The sequence below is a fragment of the Eptesicus fuscus genome, chromosome 12 (assembly GCF_027574615.1).
Source record: "Eptesicus fuscus isolate TK198812 chromosome 12, DD_ASM_mEF_20220401, whole genome shotgun sequence".
Classification (NCBI taxonomy): domain Eukaryota; kingdom Metazoa; phylum Chordata; class Mammalia; order Chiroptera; family Vespertilionidae; genus Eptesicus; species Eptesicus fuscus.
The window spans coordinates 43,988,034-44,014,938 of NC_072484.1; the positions used below are offsets into that span (position 1 = coordinate 43,988,034).

The 26,905-nt window shown below is 41.3% G+C and overlaps 1 protein-coding gene across 1 annotated transcript in view; it reads left to right on the forward strand.

Moving 5' to 3' along the window:
• Positions 1–9,660: 9,660 nt before the first annotated feature.
• The window catches only part of PHLPP1 (PH domain and leucine rich repeat protein phosphatase 1), a 196,885-nt gene continuing 179,640 nt past the window's right edge, over positions 9,661–26,905 (forward strand). The window contains exon 1 of the mRNA XM_028139399.2: positions 9,661–11,369. Coding sequence (XP_027995200.2) covers positions 9,854–11,369 — 1,516 coding nt within the window. The 5' untranslated portion in view covers positions 9,661–9,853. The remainder of the gene's footprint in view (positions 11,370–26,905) is intronic.

Sequence of the window (26,905 nt, forward strand, 5' to 3'; positions counted from 1 at the left end):
GAGTTCAGGGCCTCCAGTGAGGAGGAAGCCTGTCTCAAGTTTAGCTGTGGGAATCCTTGTGGTTGTCTTGGTCACCTTCCTCTCCAAGACAATTAATAAGCTCACGTTGGAGTTGCCATCTGCTTCCTGGCCAACTACCTTGTTTGTCTACAAGTTGGTTGAACTTGGCAAGTGTGCCCGCTTGGCCAGGATGCCAGGGCTCTGAGTTGCTCTGGGGGCGGATGGGGTTCTCAGGGCTTCCGAAGGGGAAGTGTGGCTGCTAGTTGCTGCCACATGCTGGTGTGAGTCTGACACCTGCTTCCCTCTTTGCGGAAGAGAGAACTTCTCACCCTCTTGGTTCAGAGCTAGATGCCATTGGCCAGATATGTTTTCCTGGAGTGAGGACTGGGGGCCTCGTGGGTGGCACTGTGGAGTCTTCAAAGCTCTACTATGTACCTCACCTGGGCCGTTCATGGAGCCACATCCATGGGCATCTCAGGAGCATAGCCAGGGCTTGGGACTTGGTCATCTTTTCCTGTTTTAGCTCCATATTCTGCATGCACTTGCCTCCAACACCCACTTGCCTTCAATACCCACTCACCTCTGACACTTGCACCCCTCCTATACCCACCCTCCCATACCCCTTCAAAACCTACACCCCTCCACCTCCCACACCCCTCTGACACCCACTCCCTTCTGACACCCACTCCCCTCTGACACCCTCTCCCCTCTCACCTACACCCCTCTGACACCCACTCCCCTCTGACACCCACTCCCCTCTGACACCCACTCCCCTCTGACACCCACTCCCCTCTATCACCTACACCCCTCTATCACCTACACCCCTCTGACACCCACTCCCCTCTGACACCCACTCCCCTCCATCACCCACTCCCCTCCGACACCCACTCCCCTCCGACACTACCCCCTCTGACACCTCCTCATTTCAGGGCCTAGGGAAGTTTCACCTTCTGCTTAAGAGAGGTAGTCAATCTCTGTGCCAAATGGCTTGTCTGCAAAGAATCTGCGTGTGGGGAAAGGAAGCAGTAGGCTAAAGGGATCAATGAGGAGAAGCAAGAGAGACCCTGGCTGGTGCCACGCTGTGAGCTGGGATATGCCTCAGGAGGGGAAGATGAAGATAACTTACACTGTGGTCCTGCGTTCTCCCAGACTCCAGAGGAGCCAGTTCTGGAAGGCTCGCCCTTTATGTTATTTATTTAATCAGAAATATGAAAAAGCACATCAGAAAACAGATACTCAGATACTCTTGGGGTTTCTAGGAGCGATTAAGGTAAATGATCTCATTTGACTGTGATCAGAATGTGTGTTGGGAGAAGGGGTGGGGGAGGGAGTGTCAGAGCTCACTCTTGCTGCCCTGGGTGAACAAAAGGCCTCTTTTCTTGGGCCTTGTTTTCAAATCATGTCCTGTCACCAGGGTGTAGTAATCATGTTGTTTAAATTAGTGTTTGTTTTTAACCTAACAATACTTAGGAGCGATGAGCAAATTTTTAAAAAGAAATAATGGCAGCAAATGAAGACCAAAAACACCCCCTCTCACTGAGGGAGAATTGGGTCCCTATAACTCAAGCACAAGAGGGTAGGCTACGAAATTTGGAGCCCTACTTTTGGTGTCAGCTTGGGTTTCTACCCTTGCTTTGCCCCTTTCAAGCTGTGTGACTTTAGAAAAGATGCTGAACCTTTCTGAGCTCTTCTTTACAATGGGAATTTAACTCTCAAAGGGTCAAAGGGATTAAGTTGGAAAATATATATGACAAGTGTGGCAGTGCTCCGGGATGGGGCTGCCTGGTTAAATTCAAATCTCAGAGAAACCACACGTGATTTTTTTTTTTTTCATATAAACATGTTTGAATAGTTCAATTACTAGGTGCCTGTATTTTTATTTGCTAAATCTGGCCACCTTAACCTAGCATGTTAGAGGCACTTGGTAATGTTTTCTCATTTTCACTTCCTCAGAAGCTGATCTAAAAAGGACTTCAGACACTGCCTGATTTAAGTGTTGCTAAATTGTGGTTGCAGGATGGGGAGATAAGGAAAGATGACTGTAGCAATATTGGCTATAACCATATTCTTATTACCACAAATAGAATAGTACAAAAAAATAGCATCAAAACACTGAGGGCCAGCATAGTATCCTACCTAGTCATTAATTCACACCTTATGGAGAGTTTAAATAAATTATGGTTCTCTCAAATGATGCATTTTCATCTAGAGATTTAAAATTATGTTTATGGTAAGTTTTTTTAATAACAGGGGAAAGTGTTTCTAGCATAGTTTTGAGAGAGAAAGGCAGAATAGAAAAATTGTAAGTACATCGTGCTCTCTACAACATTAAAATGCATAGAAAATATCTGGGAGGAAATATGATAATAACTCTGAGTTATTAGATTTTTTTGTTCATTCTTGCATCTTTAGAGTTTTCAATATTGTCAAAACTTTCTACAATGAACTCTTAGCATGAAGGTAATGTTTAAAGTTGTCTCTTAAAACTACATTAGATTCACAATTTAGCAGTTGTTTTAATTGATAAATAGAATCCTAAGTGAATTAAACAAGTGGTGGGAAACAACGTAAGTTTATTGACAAAACATAGTGTGTTCAGATTGTACAAAATCATACAGTTGATCTTTAAAAAAAAATCCCCTTTGTTATGGTGCATAACACAAACAGGAAAGTGTATAAAATACAAATGTACATTATTTTTAAAACAGAGACCCAGGCCCTAGCTGGTTTAGCTCAATGGATAGAGTGTCAGTCTGCGGACTGAAAGGTCCCAGGTTCAATTCCAGCCAAGGGCACACGCCTGGGTTGTGGGCTTGATCCCCAGGAGGGGGCATGCAAGAGGCAGCCAGTCAATGATTCTCTCTCATCATTGATGTTTCTATCCCTCTCTTCCTCTCTAAAATCAATAAAATATATTTAAAAACAAAAAACAAAAAAACAACAGAGACCCAGGTAACCACCTCAGTCAAAACACAGACCGCTGTCAGTGCCCCAGAGGCCCCCATATCCCCTTTCCCAGTCACAACTCACTCTCTTCTACCAAGTTGGTTTGTGTAATTTGCTTTCTTTTCTTTTCATTTCAGTTTTGCCACCTAAATTGCATCCCGAAAAAATACAGATTAGTTTGGCTTGTTCCCGAACTTGATATAAATGGAATCATGTGTCTGGCTTCTTTTACTAAACATGCTTGTCTAGCATTGTAATCATTTATTCCTTTTTGTTGCCATGTTGATATTTCAACCTAGGACTATGCTACCCCTTATGTGTCCATTCTGCTGTTGATGGATATCTGGGTTGATTGCAGGTTTTGGTATGTGAACTGTGGCTGCCTGTCAGCGTACCTGTCCATGTCTCCTGGTGCACATGGGCTCACTGGGGCTGGTATTCTAGTCTCTGTGACCTTGTGCTGTGCTAATGAGATTTCTACCCATCCGTGACCATAAAAGGGAAAACGGATAAAGACTGGAGCTTTAGAACCTGAAGCTGTGGGTCTCGCTGTCATGGATTGGTTCCTATTCATGACAAATTCATATTTCAAAGGACTGGAAACCCAGCAGTTTTCTTAAATGTCAGAATAAACCTGCTGTTACTTTAAATGCATTCAAAATTCTTTTAAATGGCAAGAAGCAGTCTTAAAAGCTTTTTTTAAATTTCAAATTAATAGCATATAAATGCGAAAGTCTTTCTTTTGTGACTGACAAAAACATTTGCCAATATCTCAAATTAGACAATTTGTTTTTAGCCAGAATCAGAAAAAAAAAATGTTTTGAGCTGGAAGAGATTTTAGAGACACTACCTAGTTCGATCCCTTCATTTCATAAATTAGTAACCGAAGCCTCCTTGAGGTCAAATATCTTCCCAAGGTCATACTTAGCTAGTGTAATACCAAGACTAGAAGGAGAACTTCTGACGTCCAACTTTGCATATTATTAAACTCCCCCAAAATATTACACAGAGCCACCTTTAAACATTTTTTTAAAATATATTTTTATTTATTTCAGAGAGGAAGGGAGAGGGAGAGAGAGATAGAAACATCAGTGATAAGAGAGAATCATTGATTGGCTGCCTCCTGCATGCCTCCTACTGGGGATCGAGCCCGCAACCTGGGTATGTGCCCTGACTAGGAGTCAAACCTTGACCTCCTGAATCACAGGTCAATGCTCAACCACTGAGCCATGCCAACCGGGGCAGAGCCACCTTTTAAACTATTGCACGTGCAGAAGACTAAGAATGTTATTTTGTCACTGTCACCACCATTACATCTGACGTTAATATGAGCCCTTCTGCTTGATTTTCCTGACACCTCATTTTTATCACACATGTATAAGATGATCCATATGCTATGGCACTGGTGCAGTGGTCACTTTTTTGTAATATTTCAATCCATATGGCAACAGATGGTTGTAAATTGTTAAATTCTTGAAAGTCGCAGCTCTGTATTTACCATAACCATTGAATGGAAGAGCATTGGAGACAGCAACTCTTTGCAAACTCTAGTCCTGTGATTCCAAAATGTCTGTCTGAGATCTGGTACTAGTTTGGGATGGTGTTTTTCTTAGTCTGTGGTAACATGTGAGGGGAAAAAAAGAAAGGACACGAGCAAGGAGTTTTTCATAAAGCTAAGGGACTACCTTTGATGCTAAGACTTATCTTTTCTACATTTTCATGTGTTAAAAAGCACTTTCTCTAATAGTATTTTTTTTATGATATTTATAGTTTAAAAATATTTTTGAGGACAATGCTTACAACTGTTTTATTTCACTATTATATATGCAGTTCCTAGCATAGTGACTGACATATAACAGAGAATAAATATTTAAACAAACTAGTAAAAAGTTAATAAACCTAGTTTGGTCACCAATTTGGGGGTGGTGGGGAGGCAAGGAGAGAATTTTACTAATGGCTGAAACGTAGAAGTCTGGTAAATTTCAGATTCTCACCCCTGAGAAGCAGTCCAAAGCACCTAGTGTATTGGAGTGTCCTCTGAAAATTCTCATCTACCTGGAACCTCAGAATGTGAGCTTATTTGGAAATAGGGTCTTTGTAGATCCAATCAAGTGAAGATGAGATCATTCTGCATTAGAGGACCCTGTTCCAGTGGCTGGTATTCTTACAAGAAGGGGGATATCTGGGTACAGAGAACAGAAGAAAACCATGCGAGGACAGATACCAGAAGACAAGGGATTACAGTGATGCAGCTCTAAGCCAAGGAATGCTGGCAACTGCCAGAAGCTGTTTGAGGCAAGAAAGGACCTACCTTCACAACTCTCACCACTCCCACCAGTTCTCAGAGGGAGCATGATCCTGCCAACACCTGCATTTTTTTTTGGACTTCCAGTCTCTAGGCCTGTGAAAGAATACATTTCTGATGTTTTGAGCTACCCAGTTCATGGTACTTTGTTACAGCAGCCCTAAGAAATGAATACCATGTATCTAGAAGTACAGACCAGTGGATGTCATGGGAAGTAGAAGAGAAAAGGGCAAGATTTCTAGGGATTGACTGTGTCTCCTATAATCTATTTTGGGGCAAAAAAGAGAATACAAAGTTAATTATTCAGGGTATAATTAATGTCTGTAAGTATAGGGAATCGAGGATACATTTCTATTTTTAGTCACAGAAGATTCAGGGAAAATGCTTTGGAATGATGTAGGAAGGATTTATGTTAGATATGAATCTGGATGGAAAGAGGTATTAGGCACTTGTTAGAACCCAAAATGATTTCTAAAAAGCTGGGTATACATCAATTTCTAAAAATTAATACATTTTGAATGTAGTAATAATTTAGGAACCCAGTATTTAAAGCAATTGTATGATAAAGTCATATATAAGAGAAAGAATAAAGAATAGCCTGGGAAGAAATATTCATACCTTAACATATAATTTATATATCTAAGTTTTCATAATTCCCATTTGCCTAAAACAAGAACTGTGTATACAAAAGAAGAGAATAGGTAAATTTTAAAGATGAAAAGAAAATGACAATGCCTATATATAAGCTTTCTTAGTGCAGGCATTTTTGTTCATTCTCTTTAGTGGGGGTAAATGATGCTGACACATAAAAGTTCCAGGTAATTTACATTGTTACCAGAAGTACTGGGATTCCAAGGTCTTTATGCGATCTAATACTTCATTGTTTCGACCTTCAACACATGTTTATTTCTACGAGGCAGGATGTGAGAAATAATAAAAAACAAAGGTTTATGGGATTAAAAAGGGTACACTAAAATCTGAAAAGCTGTCAGACTGTATCTATAAAATGGACTACCTAAGGTAGTAATGTTAATCTAGGCTCTGGAAGAGTTCTTAGAAGGGCGGGCTAAGGCTTTAGTGAGCTCAGGAGGTCTCATCCTGCCAGTGAGCAGAAAACATATGAATTCAGTTTGGCCACCTGGGGCTCATTTAGTGCACCAGAGCAGTAATTTGCTAAATGGATCCCTCCTAGTAAAAAAAAGAATGAGTAAATAGTGAGCAATTTAGTCATGGTAAACCACTACTAGCTCAAGGGATATACAAATGTGAAACTATAATTAGATTCCTGTTCATAATGTACTAACTAAATGTATTACATTGTATATTGCATCTTTCTAAGTTTATTTCTGGACACAGCTGAGTCCTTAACAGACTGAAGGCATTCCAGCTATCAATTCATGCCTTTATTAAAATTCCAACTATTAATATTAGAAAAAAATTCCAAAGATAGTTACTTTTATCTTGGATCTAAGGATGCAAACAGGGTTTACCTAGATGCAAAACACAGCAAGTCAATAATAAGTCACACAGCATAAAATAAACTGTGGCAGTAAATTGAAAATTATGTTCTCTTTTTCTATACTTAACTGTTAAAATATTTTAACAAGTTGGCATCAAGGTTTGCAACTTTTACATCTGTTATTTTTTTTTCAGGATTATCTTTTAGCATTTTAAGAGCTAATTCTTTGAAAAGTGTGGCTAGTCAGAAATGTGACATTAGATGATTGTACATTTGAAGCACTTTAAAGGTTGGGGGGGGGGTGTCATTCAGGAGTCACGTGGTTTCAGGATATTGGTCTATTCCCCACTCTAAAGTAGAAGAAGCTATTTCATGGGTGTCTGGAAAATATTTATCCTGTACTGAAATCCTTTTCTTATTCAATATAGTGTGTGCTGGCTCAGATGGTCTGAATGACATTTTACAATACTAGTAAACTCTAAGTACAAGTTTCATGGCCCTATCAACGTATTATTTCAACTACCAGGTTCCAGTTGATCTGGTGTTAAGGGCACTGCCTATTTATGAACTCTCATTTCTTTCTGTCTCTCCTTTTACCTTCAAGTTGAGTAACTTTATGGAAGGTTTGGAGGTGGAACAAGGTTTGAGTCACACTGTGGATCCTTGCTCTTCTTTCCACCCAACTCTGATTTTCATTATTCTAAGTAAAAGGGAATATAGCATCTTTCAGATTATGAACACTATGCATGCAATAGTTTCTACATTAGCCCCCTCCTCCTCCCAATTTAATAATTCCTTATACCACCTCTGCCCTCTTCCTATATTTTGGATTCTAAATACTCTGAGCAATGCTTTTTCTTTAAAAAAATTTCCCCTTGGAGGAGGTGTTCTGGTTATAAATAACTTCAAAGAGTAAACAAAATTCCTGGCGGATAAAAAGGCTAGGTGACTATGTAATGATAAATGACAAGAACCAGAGCTAGATTAAGTACAATACTATAATTTCTTTTTGTGGTCAGACAATCATATACTTTCCCTGAAATTCTAGCACCCACCTGACACCATACATAGTTATTACAATATTATTGACTATGTTCCCTATGCTGTACTTTTTATATCCCCATGACTATTTTGCAACTACCAATCTGTACTTCTTAATCCCTTCATCTCTTTTACCCCTCTCCCCCTCTTCAGGTCTCTGTATCTATGAGTATGTTTCAATTTTGTTTGTTCATTTATTTTTTTCTTTAGAGTCCACATATAAGTGAAATCATATGGTATTTCTCTTTCTCTGACTGACTTGTTTCACTTAACATAATACCCTATAGGTCCTTCCATGCTGTTGCAAATGGGAAGATGTCATTCTTTTGTTACGGCTGAGTAATATTGCAATGCATATATGTACCACAACTTTTTAAATCTACTCATCTATTGATGGGCACTTGAGTTGCTTCCATATCTTGACTATTGTAAATAACTGCAATGAACATAGGGGTGCATATAGTCTTTTAAATTCGTGTTTTGGCCCTGGCTGGTTTGGCTCAGTGGTTGGACTGTTGCCTCTTGGACCCAAAGGAGTCAAGTCACGGTGGTAATCTGTGTAATACTCAGTTCGATTCCCTGTCAAGGGCATGCACCTGGGTTGCAGGCCTGATTCTGGCTGGGGTCTGGGTGTGTGCGAGGAGGCAACCCATTCTCTCTCACATTGATGTTTCTCTCTCCCCACTCCCTCCCACTCAAAAAAAAAAAAAAAAAAAAAAAAAAAAGAAAAAATTAGTGTTTTGAATTTCTTCAGATATATACCGAGAAGTGGAATCCCAGGCCATAAGGCAGTTCCATATTTAACTTTTTGAGGAAACTCCATACTGTTTATAATTTCTTAGAGAGGATGCTAATGGACACTGGGCTAATGGTGATAGTATTTATAATTAAAACAAACTTTCATTGAGTTTGCTATATTAGCTAAAGAAATATAACTTTAGAAAGCAGATATATGGGAGTTAATATATAGACACACTCACTGCTTTCCATGTCATTTATTCCAAACTTGAAGGTCAAAGGGAAACAAATTGAGACCCTTGACTTAGGCCTTTTTTCCTTTTCAGGTATAGGCATAGGAGAGGATCGGCTCGGGGTTGCACGATTTCCACCAAGCACATTTAACAATTATCCAAGTTAGAAGAACCAGACGTTGTCTCCCCTGGCCTTGAAAAAGTGGGGGAAACCTGAGCTTGGTTTAGTTTGTGTATTTGTATCTCACACAATGGGTGGTGAGGACCTAAAACTCGGGACCTTTGTACCATTTAGAGTCCCTCAAAGCCCTTATTTTCAATTAGTAGGGAAAATGAAAGTGTTCTGCGGAGCGGGAGCAGGAGCGGGAGGGTTGTGTACAAATTAAGGAACAAGAACATTCCCGGGCACAGGATTCAACAGTAGAGGGCACACTACCCACTGTCAATGGCCAGCAGCAGGCGGCAAGGAGGGGGCAAAGTGTAAGGATCTCTGGGACTTGTAGTTCGTCCGTTTCCGCCGGGCACCTCCGTCCCTTCACTGGCACTACAAATCCCAGGGTGCATCGCACGCCTCTCCTCACCCACTCCCTCGGCCCAGGGACCCCCCGGGAAACTGCCCCAGCCCCGCCCGCGTACGCACGCGTCAGGTTTGTTTACTCTGAAGCCCCGCCTCCCTGCGTTCCCCAACTCTCCCCACTGCTCCCAGGAATGCCGTCATGCTAGTGATGCATATTCATGAGGCTCACGTGGAGCGCCCGCCCGGCCCAACTCCCGCCTTCCCGCTCCAGGCGCGTGATTAATATTCAATGAGCCTAGCTTCGCGGCTGGTTAGCCGGCGGGAGGTGGGGGAGAGGGCGGAGCCTGCGCGCGGGAGCCCGCGAGCCGGGTGGGGAGGGCGTGTGAGTGTGTGTGTGTGGGGGGGGGCGGTGGCGGCGAGGCGGGCGCGCGGGATGGAACACCGAGACACCGACGGAATGCTCCGAATTGCCACATAATCCCCTGGAACGGCCGCGCCGATCGCCATTGGTTTCTCCCTTCTCCCCGCGCCGCCGTCTCCCACCTTCGCCTCCCCGCCTCCCTCTCCGCCCGCTGCCTCCCGGGCTGGGGGGGGAAGCGCGAAGCCCCACTGCAATGGAGCCCGCCGCCGCGGCTACGGCGCAGCGACTGCCAGAGACGAGCAGAGAGGACCGGGCTCCGGCTGCGGTGGCGGCGGCAGCGGCGGCGGCAGCTCTGGCGGCGGCCGGGGGCGGCCGAAGCCCGGAGCCCGCACCGACCCGGGCGGCCCCGAGCGGCGGGGCGCGGGAGGAGGCCCCCAGCGAGGCGCAGCCCGGGCCGTTGCCGGGCAGAGCGGGAGGCACGGGTCGCCGGAGGCGGCGCGGCGCGCCCCAGCCCAACGCTGGCGGGGCTGCCCCGGGGTCCGGGGCCGGCAGCGGCGCCAACTCCCTCCTGCTAAGGAGAGGGCGGCTGAAGAGAAATCTGTCCGCGACCGCCGCCGCCTCGTCGTCCTCGTCCTCCTCGTTGTCGTCCTCGGCCGCCGCCGCCTCGCACTCCTCCGGAGCCGCCGGCCTCTCCTCCTCCTGCTCGGCCTCGGCGTCGTTGTGCACCCGGAGCCTGGACAGGAAGACGCTGCTCCTGAAGCACCGGCAGATGCTGCAGCTGCAGCCATCGGACCGGGACTGGGTGAGGCAGCAGCTCCAGCGGGGCTGCGTGCATGTCTTCGACCGCCACTCGGCCTCGACCTACCTGCGCCCCGTGCTCTGCACGCTGGACACCACGGCTGGTGAGGTGGCCGCCCGCCTGCTGCAGGTGGGCCACAAAGGCGGCGGCGTGATAAAGGTGCTGGGCAAGGGACCCCCCGACGTCGGCCCCCGGAACGAGCCCGCTGAGCCGCGGGACCTGGGGCCACCCCCGGGGAAGAGCGGGCTGGCTGCCGTCGGGGCCCCGCCGCGCGCGCCTCCTGCCGACCTGCCGCTGCCCCGCGGTCCGAGGGGGTGGACGCACTGCACCTCCCGTGTCAGCCCCGCGCTCTCGGATTCCAGCCCCGGCGAGACCAGCACCCCGCGGCCCTTGGACGGCGCGATCGCGGGCCCGGTCTCCGACACGGAGAGCTTCAGCCTGAGCCCCAGCGCCGAGAGCGTGTCTGACCGGCTGGACCCCTACAGCAGCGGCGGCGGCTCCTCGTCCTCGTCCGAGGAGCTCGAGGCCGACCCGGCCCCAACCCCAGCGGGAGCTCCGGGCCAGTCCTGCCCGCCGGACCGCTCTGCACACACCCGACCCGGAGCGGATGCCCGGCCGCCTTCCCCGATGGCCTCCCCGCCCCTGCTGCAGCCAAAAGCCCCAAGAGCTGACGACGGCCTGGATGGGGCCACCTGCGATCCTCCCAGGGAGGAAAAGGCGGCAGCAGCCGTGGCCTCTGGCCTCCCCCAGTCGATCCCGGGGGGGACCGGGGCGATCGCTGAGAAGGCTCCTCCACTGCCCACCCTTTACGTGCAGTTCCACGGAGAGACCACCCGGCGCCTGGAGGCGGACGAGAAGCCTTTGCAGATCCAAAATGACTACCTCTTTCAACTGGGATTTGGGGAGTTGTGGAGGGTGCAGGAGGAAGGCATGGACTCGGAGATTGGCTGCCTCATTCGCTTCTATGCAGGTAAGGAAACCACCTGCCCTTGGACGTGTGGGGTGTCAACACTTCCAGGTCCCGAAAAAGGAGTCAAGTCGGTGTCTGTTGGCCAGACCCCAGAGTAAAAGCTGGTCCTCGGCGCTCTTGGTTATTTCTTTCCAGCTTTCACGGTGGTAATCTGTGTAATACTCAGTTGAGCAATTAATTGTTCAGTGCGCGGGTTTGGCCAGTCTGGAGGGCTCAGAGGTTGGGAAGCCCTGTGGAGGAGGTGGCAGAGCCACCAGGAAGTACTGCGAGCAGAGACTCCTGAAAGAGGCGGTAGTACATTTAACAATGAACCTGTTGGGCTTTGTGGCAGTTTTTGGGATTTCAGGTACACTATCACGTGCACTTAATACCGATAGAGGAATATGGCCAACAGAAATGCCCTAATACACTCTCTCTACATTGACTGTCCGCTGTTGGCCATTTTAGGCGTCATAGACCGCCCAGGAGCTCCTTACTTGTCAGCTGGTGCACATTCAGCTCTCTGCTGTGTTTATATGCCCACTTAGTCCTCCTTAGAAACTTCACTGATGGGATCCTTTCAGTGATACTTTTCCCCAGTGCTTTTTTGCTTTATTACAGTTTCCTCTGCAAGTTTGATTCTTGCATCCAAAACGATTTTGTCTATTTATTTCCTTCATTTCTTGCTTACAGCCTTTATAGCCAGAACTGACCATTGCAGTGTGATTTGCAATTGAGATTAGTGTAAGACTTGAAGTGGTTAGTATCTCTAAAATCCTCCTCATTCTTTTTTCAGTTCTAGGTTAAATTTTTAAAAATATTCTTTACGTATTCCAGCTTTATTGAGATATAATTGACATATCAAATTCTTGACTAAGGGTGACTAATATTTCTCCTTTGGTTAAAGTCTTGACCAGTAATAAATTAGGGAGCTGTAGATCCTGGTTGTTATATTTGAGCTTTATAAGTTGTTTGCATCCTTTTTTCTCCTTCTGGTTTGAAGAATTATGTTCTTAGTGATAAGGAATTTTAAAAAGTTAGCATAACAATATTAAATCAGGAGAGTTAGATCTTCCCCAACTTTATTATTCTAGGTTGTGGGAAAATAATCATACTTGTAACTAATCTGTAGCCATTTGTGCTATTTAATTATTTCTGGTCCAACTTGTGGCAGTTCAGTCAGTTTGAATGAAGAAATCTTTCGACTCCCACATTGAAATATGCACGACCAGTAGCATTCCTGTTGAGATGTTCTTCTGAGTTTCATTGAAGTTTTTCTGAAATTTAAGTGGATTTCTGATAGATTTTTGCCTTATAAAGAAAACCATGTCACAATATAATAGTATTTGCTGTTTCTGAAGATAAAATCCCAACTGGATGTCGTACCTTGAAAGTTTATGTGGCCTGGAAAATAGGTGGCTTTGTCTTTTATGTAGGAGTGACTGTTATATCCTCTTCTCCTGTAGCTCATCTACTTTGCAAAATTACAAAAGCATTAAATGGTACTCCCACTTATCACGAGAATATTTTATTAACCTGAGAGTGATAAATACCCATATAAACAAACATATATATGGAATATATTAAACAGTATCGAACATATTTTATATGGGAAGAGCTCTGCTCTCTCGTTTTCCTCATGATTAGATATGTTGGTCATGATAAATGTTAATGGGAAGTTTTTGGGTGTCATGGTCATGAAATTTAAATCTTGGATTTCCCCTAGATTGTCTCTTCAGGTGTGTCTGAAATACTCTTAAGTGAATGATACACAATATTTTTTTAACATCGAAGTATAAAAGTGACAAGTTACCTTTTTGGTTTATTTTTGTGGTCTTTTTGTTTTGTTCATGAAAAGCAGTAATTGTCACTTCATTCTGAACTTACTTTATTTCTGTATACACACCCTAAATACATATATACTTCTCTGTATACGCTCATAAAAATAACTAATAGGGAGCCACACTGTATCCAAACTGTTCTAGAATATGAAGCCAGTGTACAGGTGTCTAGAAGGAAGATGCTTGGTTGTTATAAGATGTCTAATTGCCTTTTTAATATACAAAGTTTACCTTATTTTAAACCTACATTAATATTTCAAACACCATTCGCTAAAGAACAAAATTTAGCAAAAATGAGTCCACTTGAACTTTTGCAAGGAAGTTGATACACAGAAGAGCCTTGTTATTAGGTGGTCTCACTTATTATGTACGGGAACATTGTCAGGACTTCACATGCAGCAAGTTTGCACCAAGCTGGAGGAGATTCCTAGAAATTACTCCTGTGTTGCAGTGGAATGTAGGACACCCAACTGGAAAGTGTTACATTTTGGTAGTAATGCTTTTCCTTAGGAAGGAGAGAATTCGTGTTTGTTTTCGATGACACCCTCTAAGAGGGTGTTGTATGCCACATTTGCTTTTATAATTTAACATGTAACTTACTCTAGAATTTATTGCTGAATATCTTTTGGTTTATACTTGTATTTGGAATTAAGGATAAAGTAGGAAGTAATCTTTGAAGCTTTTAGAATATCTTCCTATATGTAAATTGAGCATGTTGTCTGCTGTCTATCTAGTTTGTTTAATCAGCTGTGTTTTTTGAGAAGTTCTAGTTTGGCCAAGAACTTCCATTCTCTTGAGGGTCACCGTTCAATTAAATTTTAGTATTTATTATCCCACTCAAGTTAGTTTTAAAAGGCTTTGAAAGCCATTTGTGGTTGCTTTGAATATTTAAATATTTATTTAGGTAAAGTGAAATGGAAGTCCTTAAGGAACTAGAAGGTATTGGACAAAAAGTACCCATTACTAGGTTGTTAAAGTTATTTTGAAAATTGTTATTGCTCCTACCAAGCAATCATTTTTTTGTTGTTGATTTAAAATATGAAAAAATTTAAATGGCTTTCTCTGAAGTTACTGGTCTTAAGTATGGTAAGTATGTTAACATTTAATTTCCATTCAAAATCAGCTATCTTAAATTTTGCCTTAGAGTAATTTTAGGTTAAAAAAATTCAAGAATTTAGGTTTCTCAACGTAAGTTATGGACTTCAAAACACTCACGAGCTTGTGTTTTGGAGTCTGAGTCATTGATGAAGTGCAGTATTAAACTCTATATTTTTATAGTTTTTACTTTCTACCACCTTTTAGACTTTAGTAGTCTAGCTATTTCAGTTCAAATTTTAATAATAGGAAAGGATGTTGACAGAATGGAGAACACATCCACTGTGCCTAGTGAATCTTGGACAAGATATTTTTATGTGTGACTTCTTAGCATTGCTGAGAACGATCTCCTTACCCCTCTCATATATCTTCTCTTTTTCTCTTCTGGGAATGATCAAACCTTACATGGTTTCCTACATGCAAACCAAGAAGGGGTGGTTCAGCATTAAGCTGTAATATTGACAAGCAGTTTCTTATTACTATAATTACAGCAGTATTGAGTAACGTGGTATGAACATGTGACACCAGTGTGTGCCTGAACAGTCCTTTTAATTTTAAGAACAAAAGGTTTAACTTTGTTTTTTATATTTGTTTTATATTTGTTGTTTTTATGTAAAGTGCATGATATCTTTTCTTTCGTAACTGGTTTGATGTTGGGTTTTATTTTCTTCAAAAATCTTAAAGGGCTTTCACATAAATTATCTCATTTGTCCTTTCAAAAACATTATCAGGGAGGAGTCTGTGTCAATCCTCTTTTCAGATGGAGAAACTGAAGCACAGAGAGGTTCCACTCTCGATTGTGGTTTTTCAGTCCTTGGCAGAGCTGAGAATAGATTAGTTTGGATATTCTGTTTTGCAATTCATATCACTTTCCATGAATCGATGCTGAATTTCATTTACACTTGAATTTTCACTTGGTTAAAAGCATTCAGAAAATATGCTATTTTTGTTGGTAATGAGGTGATATTGTCCTCTAGTCCAAAGTGGTGTTCGTTGTAAAATGTGGAGGGTTCTATTTTTGTCATGCTGCCTTTAAAAACATAAAGAACCAAGACTGGCAAATAAGTAGACAGGATAGAAAGAGACTGAAATGTTCTAAAATAAGTATCCTAGTTGCAAGTAGTCATACTTGCATTTAAGGTGATACGAAATAAAGTTTACCTAACAATTCTCTATTTTCTTATTCATGCATGCCTCATTTTTTAGACTATAAATCTTCATTGGGTATAGAGGATTAACACTTCATCTGAAAAGTGGATAACTTGAGGCTAGGGGTGTGACAATACAGTTCCTTTAAATCATAGCTGTACTTATAAAGTTTTGAAAAAAAAAACTATCATGAAAGGTTTGCTTAAATCTTCTATTTTAAAATAGAGTTATTTGTACTTTAGTGATCTGTACTGCTTTATTGTTATTACTATGCTGTTGTATAGTTTTTATAATTTATATGTTATATAGAGGTAGAGAGTTAGCTGTTGTCCCTGAATTTCATAGTTATTTCTAAAATGGGGTATCTTTTGTGCTCATTGAAATAATTGTAGGGAGAGGAGATGTATGTAAGTGAGTTTGTAAAGTTTCTGTATTGAAAGTTGTATCTTTTTGTTGCTATAAGATTGTTAAATCAACCTCCTTAAGTGATTGGTTATTCAAAGTTTATTATTTTTAAAGTGTAAGGTGTTTTTGTTGTTTTTTATTCTATTTCTCTTTACAACCCTGAATTTGATTTATTGGTAACATAACATTCATTGAAATCGTATATGATCCAAGCCTAGCATATAATACTTGGCATTTTAGTTTAAACATTTGTTGAATTGAATTTGTGGAATTTTGTTCAGCAGCTGGTGGTGCGTGCCCTGATTTTTCAGCCTTCCATGCTGTTTGGGTCACTAGGGAAGTGTTAAACACACATACACACAGAGGCATTTCTCTAGTGGCAGGAGATTTTAGATGTGCCACATACTATTAATATCTTCTATTTCACGTGAGTGAAGCTCTATGTGGACTTTGAGACAGCAGTTCTCAAAGCTTTCTTAGGGTTAACAGGTGTTCCACCCTTCCACCCCCTTTTCAAAGGCATATCTTACTTCAACTTTGAGATGAATTTAATGAGGCATCTGTCAAATGAGGCATCTTAGATTTAATGATTTTGTTGTGTGCCAGGGTTGAACACAGTTCAGTCTCTCTGGATGAGAGAAGGGTTTAATTGTACTGTGAAAGTCGAGAGATCCTGAAGCACTCAATAGAAACGCTTTTCCTTTACAGACGCCTGACATTTTGAAAAAGAGAAAGAGATGTTATCAAAATGTCCAAAACAGTCTGGGAAAATGAAGCCTTTAGAAAAATAAATCCCACCTCTGAAAGCTACTCCACCCCTTTAATCCCAGGCATCTGGTACAACACTGGTAATGAGGGGTTTTGAATCTAGCCTCATGTTCCTGTGCCTAGGGCAAACCCTTTTCTATACTTACCTTTGGTTTTCTAAAGATAGTATAATTAAAACAAAACCAAAAAATTGACCATGTGGATTCTTTAGACATACAAGGTATTTATAACCTAAGTCTGTGTGACTGCTTGTGTTTGGGTTGTATGAAACTTCAACTCTAGGCTTTGGAAAATTTTGATAAATTGAAACTCAGGAATCTGAGAAGAATAGACTTTAATGATACTTCCATTAAGGAACATTCAGATATTTGGTTAACTATGAAATAGCAGCTCTTTCAAGTAGTGTGATACTGTACTTCAGAATTAAGATAGTGATTGTTACTGGATTACTCAAGTGTTATTACACTTCGATTTAGAGATGGGATGGTTTTTTTTATATATTATGTCTACATACAGGCTGGGGCAAAAGTAGGTTTACAGTTGTGAGTATGCCAAACACAGAGTTTATTCTTGTATTATTCTTTATTAATTATTGTATTAATTTCATACAAACAACTGTAAACCTACTTTTGCCCCATCCTGTGTAATATATATGCCTGGTATATCTTTCAGTATGTTAAATGAAACAAAGCACAATCATCCCATAATGCCACATTCATGCCGAAATAATTGTTTTCCTGTTGTATTTTTACATTTGAGATTGCAATCTTAATACATTGTAAAATGCATTTAATGATAAAGTGTGTTGTTGAGTTACAAGTCCAGTGGCCTTTGAATGTGGAACATAGAAGTACTTTTGGAACTGGGTTCACATACTCTATTTGTGTAGGGTGCACATATTTTATTTTATTTTTTGTAAATGTCAATACTTTACCACAAAACAAAAGTCCAGATTTTGTGTCATATGCTTTTCCAAATGAAGTTTGTAAAAGTAAATTAGTCTTATTTCTAGTTATGTGAAAGCATTCAGTTGAAGACTGAATAAAATTTTATATACGGAGTTTATTGGAAAAAAACCTGTGTTGTTCAAAGGTCAATTGTAATTTGGTTTTGGACCATTTTAATTTTTTAGTTAGTTGATTTTTCCTTTTTTTCTCTCCATTCTTTTCAAGAAGGAAGAATTTTGCATTTGTTGCAATTTCTACTGACTCATACAACTGATGAAGAGCAGTTAGAGAATGAGTCTTTTCCTATATCTGCCTCTCATAATAGTATGTTAGAATATTTGGGCTCTCTTTTCAAATGTGAGGCATGTTTTTAAATACAGCAAAAGAAAATACGATCTGTAGTCATTTTCATTGGCTATTTAATAATTATCTGGATTTTACAATCATGCACTTCTAAGACATGGTTCAAAGAACAAAATTTTATGTACAGAACCAGTTTTTTACCTTTATTGTTTATTATGACAAATACATAGTATATTCCTAAGGAATTCTGTCTTTGTCCCCATCCATGTATTTTGAGAGCTTGTCTGGCTGTATCTTAGTGCTTGAATAAGTGCTACATTATGGTTCTTGAGTTTGGCTGCTGTTTCCCAGGGTCAGGTGTTCTTTTCCAAAACAACTTTGGGGAAGAATTTGTACCATTTTATCTCACATTGACTGAGAGAAAATGGTCTGTCATTTAAAAAAACTAGTCTGAGAGTTGGGAGAGGTGGTATGACTTTGGGCATTTATTTTAACCTATCATGGGCTTTGCTTTTCTCCTCAGTAAAATGTTGAGCTTGAAGTAGAAGGAATCTAAGATCTCTGCCAACTTGAAACATTCTGGGGCTCCATTAGATAGCCTAACTCTTCAGATTAGAACAGTGATTTTCAACCTTTTTCATCTCATGGCACATATAAATTAATTATTAAAATTCGACAGCACACTAAAAATATATTCATTGTCTATATGACAAAAATTAAAAAAGGTATAATTCGATTCATCACACTGGGTGGCTATTGTTGTGTTGGCTGTTGTCATTTTTTTATTTGACAATCTAAGGGAAAAGAGGTCAGTGCCCCTGACTAAATAGGTATTGCATGTTTTGAAAATTCTTACAGCATACTGGTTGAAAATCTCTAATTAAGAAGGACTAAAAGTTGTAGTTTCTGAAGTTCTGTAATATCTGCCCGTGGGTTTAAGAGAGTCCCAACTGCTCCCCTGCCTGCCTTCCTGATTGCCCCTAACTGCTTCTGCCTGCCAGCCTGATCACCCCCTAATCACTCCCCTGCCAGCCTGATTGATGCCTAACTGCTCCCCTGCCAGCCTATTTGCCCCTAACTGCCCTCCCCTGCAGGCCTGGTCACTCCTAACTGCCCTCCCCTGCAGGCCTGGTCCCCCCCAACTGCTCTCCCCTGCCAGCCTGGGTCCCTCCCAACTGCCCTTCCCTGCAGGCCTGGTTGCCCCCAACTTCCCTCCTCTGCCAGTTTGGTCACCCCTAACTGCCCTCCCTTGCAGGCTTGATCACCCCAACTGCCCTCCCTTGCAGGCCTGGTCCCTCCCAACTGCCCTCCCCTGCTGGCCATCTTGTGGTGGCCATCTTGTGTCCACATGGGGGCAGGATCTTTGACCACATGGGGGCAGCCATCTTGTGTGTTGGAGTGATGGTCAATCTGCATATTACTCTTTTATTAGATAGGATAGAGGCCTGGTGCATGGGTGGGGGCCGGCTGGTTTGCCCTGAAGGATGTCCCGGATCAGGGTGGGGGTTCCCTTGAGGCGTGGGGCAGCATGGGTGAGGGGCCTGTGGTGGTTTGCAGGCCGGCCACGCCCCCTGGCGACCCAAGCGGAGGCCTGGTATCTGGGATTTATTTATCTTCTATAATTGAAACTTTGTAGCCTTAAGCGGAGGCCTGGGCCGGCCAGGGTGTGCGGAAAGCTTGGCTTTCTCGGTCACCAGGGGCAACCCTAGCCTCCTGCTCTTTCCAGCTCCGTGACTGCTGCCATTTCTGTTTGGATTGATGTATCTTCTATCACTGAAACTTTGTAGCCTTGAGTGGAGGCCTAGGCCGGCAAGGGCAGGCGGAAAGCTTGGCTTCCTCCATTGCTGGGGAAACCCAAGCCTCCTTCCTACTCTCTGTGGCTGTAGCCATCTTGGTTGGGTTTATTTGCATATTTGCTCCTAATTGGCTTGTGGGCGTGGCTGGTGGGTGTAGCAGAGTGATGGTTAATTTGCATATTACTCTTTCATTAGATAAGTTTTTTTAGGGGTGAAAGAGATTTTCTTTTATATTAAGTTTTAGTTTAATTGAATCATTTACCTTTAATGAAAGTTTTAGCTTCCCTTATCTACTGATTCAATTCTTCAAAGATGATTATTCATTTTTTAAATTTAAGTATAGTTGGTATACAATGTTCAGGTGTACAGTGTAGTGATTCAACAGTAAGTCTTGTAATCATCTGTCACCATACAAACTTAAAGTTATCACAATATTATTAACTATATTTCCCTTTACCTTTTTCACCCATCGCTCTACCCTGCTCCCCTCTGGCAACCATTAGTTTGATCTCTGTTTTTTGTTTTTTTTAAGTTTATTTATTGATTTTAAGGAGAGAGAGAGAGAGAGGAAGGGGGGCGGGGAGAGAGGGAGGAGAGATATTGATTTGTTCCACTTATTTATACATTCATTGGTTGATTCTTGTATGTGCCCTGAGTGGGGATTGAACCCGCATCCTTGGTATATCAGGATGACACTCTAACCAACTGAGCTACCTTTACAGGGTCTCCATCTCTGTTTCTATGAGTCTGTTTTTATTTGTTCTTTTGTGATTTTTTTTTTTTTTTTAGATTCCACATATAAGTTAAACCATATGGTATTTGTATTTTTCTGTCTGACTTATTTCACTTAGCATAATACTCTTTAGGTCCATCCATGTTGTTACAAATGTTAAGATTTCAAATGTATCTCACATCTTCTTTATCTATCTGTCGATGGAAACCTAGGTTGCTTCCATATCTTGGCTATTGTAAATAATGCTGCAATGAATATAGGAGTGCATATGTCTTTTTATATTAGTGTTTTTGTTTTCATGGGATAAATACCCAGAAGTGGAATTGCTGGGTTGTATGGTAGAACTATTTTTAGTTTTTTTGAGGAATCTCCATACCGTTTTCCATAGTGGCCATGCTAATTTGCATTCCCACCAACAGAGTGCAAGGGTTCCTTTTCCTCCACAGCCTCACCAACGTGTTATTTTTTGTATTTTTGATGATAACCATTCTGATTGATGTGTGGTGGTATCATTGTGGTTTTGATTTGCATTTCCCTTATAACTAGTGATGTTGAGCATCTTTTCATGAGACAACTGTTTATTTTTAATATGAGGAAGGGAACGTTTTAAAGTGCAAAAGTACAAAGGGTAAAATTACATTGCATCTGGCATATAGAATATGTACTCCAGATGCTGAGACAGAGACATTTCTCTTGATTTCTCTTAGAGAGGGGGTGTGGCTGGGGGCAGCTGGCATTCAGTTGTATATAATAAGGATCTCTCCTTATGGGGAGAGTAAAGACTATAATTGGAGCAGACTTGTTCTCTTCCTTACACAGACCCCACTCACTTTATTGAGATGCCTGCTTTATCGTAGTGGGCTAGAACTGAACCTGCATTCCCTCCGAGATATACCTGTACTTGATGTGAGTCCTTAACCTTCTGAAGGCTCATTTGTTAGAAAGGGGGGGAAAGGTTATAAAAAATAACTGTCTCAAAGAACTTTGTGAGGTTCAGATTTGGTGATATATGTGGAAGTGCTTTGTAAACTGTCAGATGTTAAGCAAATGTAGTGTGGTTTTATTATTTTTAGCAACAGTAAATTGCCACAAATGTTAATTAGAGTTCATTAGGGCTCATTAGGGAAGATGGGATATACTGGCAGACTGTCTACTTTCACTCATTCATTCATGATTCCTTTATCCAGTAATTACTATGAATAGCTTTTGGTTTAAAGGTGACTAATTCGAATTTTCTAGGATCCCTTGAAATACTTACAGATTTGAGGGTAAGTTTGTGGGAACAAACAAGCAAGACAGCATTTACAATACAAAGGTGGAAAGTGTCCTAACAGAGGTACACGGGCTCACAGATTTCTGTAAAGCAGGGAGGGGTCTGACTCCACTGTGTGAATCTCCAGGAGGCCCTTGAACTAAGTCTTGAGGAACCAGAAAGGGTAATCAGAAGGAGTAGGCTGTTGCTATAATACTGGCAATCGAATTATTTGAGGAGCAACCCTAAATTAGTAGTTCAAAATCTAGTGAGACTGAGTTTAGGATTACTAATTCCAGTTTAATGCTTTTAAGATTCAATAGGTACCTTCGGTCTAGGCATATGGGCCTTTTTATCCCCTTGAATCTTTGGGCTCCATTTGGTATTGTGGTTTGTGGAGGTCTAAGTTCTAGGTAAGCAAATAATAATTTTGCTTCTTTGAAAAGAAAATGCAAATGTTCATATGCTCCAAGTTGCCCTGGATCCTGGCAGGGGGTCCTACAGTCCACTTGAAAGACATTCTCATATTATTTTTTAAGACCTGTGAGAGTTTTGATTTCCTTGGATATAGAAGATTTAAGGAAAAGGCTGTGTTCATCTTCTGGAGGCAGGTACTTTCTTTTAGTTTAGTGTCATATGTAAACCACATTAATGTAAAATTTGGAAGTTGATAAATTGGTAATAATCTGGGAGTATTATTTTTAACTTTGCCCATTTACTGTCTGTCTCTTTGTCCATGAAGGACATTTTTAAACATCTTGTGTATATCAGGAGGAAACATAATTCTTGTGTTCATATAAGCAGAAAGAACTCTTTTATCTATGGCTGTAAAACCTCTACTACACCTATGGCAAGTTGAGTCTTTAGTAATAGCCTATGATTATTTGTTGTTTGTTTGTTTTAAGTAGAAGGCAGATGTCTCTGAAATATTTTCTCATATAGTAATATGATTGGCAACACTGGAAAAAGATATTCATTTTGCTTTCTATGTTAGTTTTTAAATTATGACAAGCACCATGGTAAAAAAAAAAAGTTATTCAGATCCTGACTGATTACAGTCATGCTTCTAATTCAAATGAAAATACTTATAATTTAAACTAACCAACATTCAGGTTAATTACCTGCCAATGTGGATTTTCCAGTCATTAATTAGCACCTTTTTACCCTCTGTAACAAATTTTTACAGAGACCTCAGTTGACTCACTAGAGCAATATCAACACCAGAGAAGTTGATTTTCATGGGGGATATTAACAGAAAAGTTAGCATCAATCTAATAATAAGGACAATAGCTACTGGCCCTTGGTATTATAAAGTAGACAGTCAAAATCCATTGCTCTATAACCAGCTCATAAGAGGGACTTGTTTTTTTTCCTTTTTTTTTTTAAACTGGTATGCTCATCTAATTCTTTATTCAGATTTTTTTTCCTAATTTGATTTTCAGAAGGCAAACATTTTGTAATATGTAGGTTATTTTATAACATTTCTATTCTTTTAGAAAGAAATAGAATGTTTATAATACTGGAATATTTATTATATTGATATAATAGAATATCTATATAATAAAAGCCTAAGCAACGCTTATGATGGAACAACCAGAATGACCGGTCGCTATGATGTATACTGACCACCAGGGAGCAGACGCTTAACGCAGGAGCTGCCCCCTGGCGGTCAGTGCGCTTCCACAGGGGGAGCGCCACTCAGCCAGAAGCCAGGCTCATGGCTGGTGAGCACAGCGGCGGTGGCAGGAGTCTCTCCCGCCTCCATGGCAGCAGTAAGGAGCAGTGAGCAGGCGGGCAGTAAGGAGCAAAGGAGCAAGGGATCCCAGACTGCGAGAGGGCACAGGCCAGGCTGAGGGACCCCCTCCGCCCCCCCAGTGCACGATTTTGTGCACCAGGCCTCTATTTTATAATAGTTATATGTTTATAGACTTGTAACCCAGTTTAACTTTACTTTTGAAATATATAATGTCAGAGTAATACTGTAACTTGAGATAAAAGGTACAGATATATTTTTCTTTTACATGCTTTCTTTTTTCTTTATTGATTAAGGTACTACATATGTGTCCTTATCCCCTCTTTGCCCCCCCTCCCACTCATGCCCTCACCCCCCTGGTGTCCGTGTCCATTGGTTATAAGGGACTTGGTTTTTTAACCAAAATCTGAATGGTAATGTCTCATTGATACATAAATACGTGTTAACAAAAGTTCTGTAAACACAAATCTTGGAGTTGCTTAGAAGATAACGTCATTCTGAAGATAACCACATAAAAGTCCTTTTCTGAGAGTAGGGATCATCTAACAGTACATTTGGGATGGAATTCATTGCTTCCTGCTTCTGTAGACATACATAACATTCCCCATCCCCACCCCCAATTAAACAACAAAACACAACAGAAATTTTAGTTTTCAGAAACTGATTGACCCATGTGATTAACTGATTAACCTCCAGATAATACAGATGGATAAAGAGAGGTAGTGGTGTTCATTTATCTTAACACTAGAGGCCTGATGCATGAAATTCGTGCAAAGGGCTCGGCCCCCACCACCTTGGCTTTGTCTGGAAGGTCATCTGGAAGGACGTCTGGTCTAATTAGCACATTACACTTTTATTATTATAGACTGTCATAAGGACAACTATCCTTACCCCCTTGTACAGTATCTTTTTAAAAACAGTTGTAATAGTGGAGTATAGACTAAATGAGACTTGTCTGTGGGAATCTGCTAAATGTAATAATTGAAGTAATACTTGCTAGATTGTAGCTTTGTCAGACTTCCAGTGAAAAATGGGTGAGCAGGTCATGGATATCTCAGGAAGGGCATAGAATCTGAACAAAGGAGGGGACCAGGAGGCATTTAGTCCAATTTCTTACCTAGCATACAAGTCCATGCTTCTATATTCCAGACTGACTGTCATCTGGCCTGTCCTTGTTGACTGCAGTGGATCTATGGACCAGCATCATCAGCATCTCCTGGGAACATGTTAGAAATGCAGAATCTCAGGCCCCACTCAGACTTACTGAATAATCGGCATTTCAACAAGATCCCCAGGTGATTAATCTACACAGTATAGTTTAAGAAGTGCTGGCATTGGACAATCAGGAGTCAGGGCAGTTGGAATTGGTGGAGGGAAACTTAAATTAGGAGCTTGTGTGGTTCAGTGAATTACAGAGGGTCTGAACTAGAGCAGTGGAGGGAGAAAAGGAGAGATTAGACATCATCCTAGGACTCAGTAGCTAATTGGCTGTTTTGGCAATAGAAGCTCAAAGATGGCAAATTTATAGTTTGAGAGATGAGAGAATTGATGAAACTAGGAAGCAAGAGGCTATACAGGGGATATCATTAATTAAGTAAAGCTTGAGGAACAGGCAGTATACAACTTAGGAGTTGGTGATACTTGAATCAGTGAAGGCATGACTCCTGCTCTTGATATTTACAATTATTTAGCAGTTGAGGATGGATTTTACTGAGGATGAATTTGAAATGGTAATGCATGTTAAGCTGAGTGTAGCTATTCGTTTAACTGGTAAATGGACTGGTTCACCACCCAGTTTCCAGATCTCAGTGGGCCTTTTTGCTTTCTACTGCTTACCATATGTGCGGTTACTCTCAGGAAGGTGATATAAACATTATTTATTTACTTGGTTTTCTTATAAGAGCCTTTTTTCCCCACACTCAGAATAAATGCTAATGCTGACTGTGGCCATGGACAGAAGTGAAGAGGTCTGGAAAGAATGTTTATATTAAATTTACGAAGCTCTCAGGATGAATGCCTTCTGAATATCAAGGCTTTCCTATCTGGTATGTGTGTGTGGGAAATTTACATAAACAATTATAATAAAACTTGCAGTGCCTTAATGAAGCCATTTACAGAGTGACAAGGGAACCCAGAAGCCCAACAAACTGACTTTCCCTGGAAGTGGAATGCTTTGAAAGACTTGCTGGGAAGGATTCCCTATGTGAATTGGGGACTAGTGTTGCATGAATGGGCATGTCAGGAACTAAAGCATGAATGAAAGGGCATGGTGTATGTAGGGGATGGTGAGTAGCTGTAGTGAGGAAGTGTTAGGAGATGAGACTAAAAAGGAAGTTGGGTCCAGCTGATGAAAGACCTTACATGATAGGGACTTGATTTGATAAGCAGTGGAAGCTACTGAGCATTTTAAAGTGGGGAGTGACATGTTAGATTTTTGGCAGCCAGCTGGAGGATGGATTGGAGAGGGAGGGAGCTAGCTACTAGAGATTTGGAGACTGCCCTAGCAGGGCCTTTAGTAAATATTTAAAGCACTATGTTAGGAGCTGGAGTTCCAAAGAAAGAATGGCCTTGCCTCCACCAATTTCAGCCTAGTAGCAGAAATAAAAATAATTGCAATACAGAGTATACTACTTTTGAGGTTTGTACATTGTGCTTGTTGTACCAAATAGGGATTTAATGAACTCTGCTCCAGTTGGGGTAAATGGGAGATGGTTTTGATTATTTGAAAGAGTAGACCAGGAGTAGGAGTGGATGGTTTAGGGCATTCTTGGCAGGGGGATCAAGGGACCTTAGGGACTAGATGAGAAAGATCTAGATCAGTGCAGATGAAGAACTGGGGACAAATGGGAATTGTTTAGAATGTAGAGTGCCTGGGTCTTATTGAATAATGACATGTTGGGAGAGAAGGAGTAGTTCAGGGTTTATTTTTCATTCTTGAGCTAATTTGAGTATGTCTTCCACATCAGGAAGTATGTTGCTATATTCCATGTTAGATGTAGTGTGAACAAGACTGACAGGGTTTTGTATGTCAGGATGACTTGGAGGTTTCTAGTTTGTTTGACTATTATCCAATTAACCAACAGGCAGAATACAGTAGCAGGAATTGGTTTTAGGATGAGAAGAGAGATGGTGAATGTGTTAAATTTAAGGTGCCTGAAGGACACCAGGTATGTATGTCTAAAGAGCTCGGGGATCATCTAGGTTTAGGTAGTATCTGAGGTCTTTCGATGGAATGAAATTGCTAGAGTGGGTAGGGTAAAGAGAGGGCTCTGAGGAATGTCTATATTTAGAAAGTGGTAATAGATTATGATGATTGGAAGAAGTCAGATATAAGTCAGATACAAAATAGTCTATATTCATATGAAGGTCAATTAGCAGGCAAAACTAATTTTTGGTGATCATAATAGTTGTTATCTTTCAGAAGATGAGAAGGGGCTTGAGCCATCTGTTATGATAATGTTCTTCGTATTTTTCTGCGTCTCAGTTTCCTGGGTATATACATACTAGTATATGAA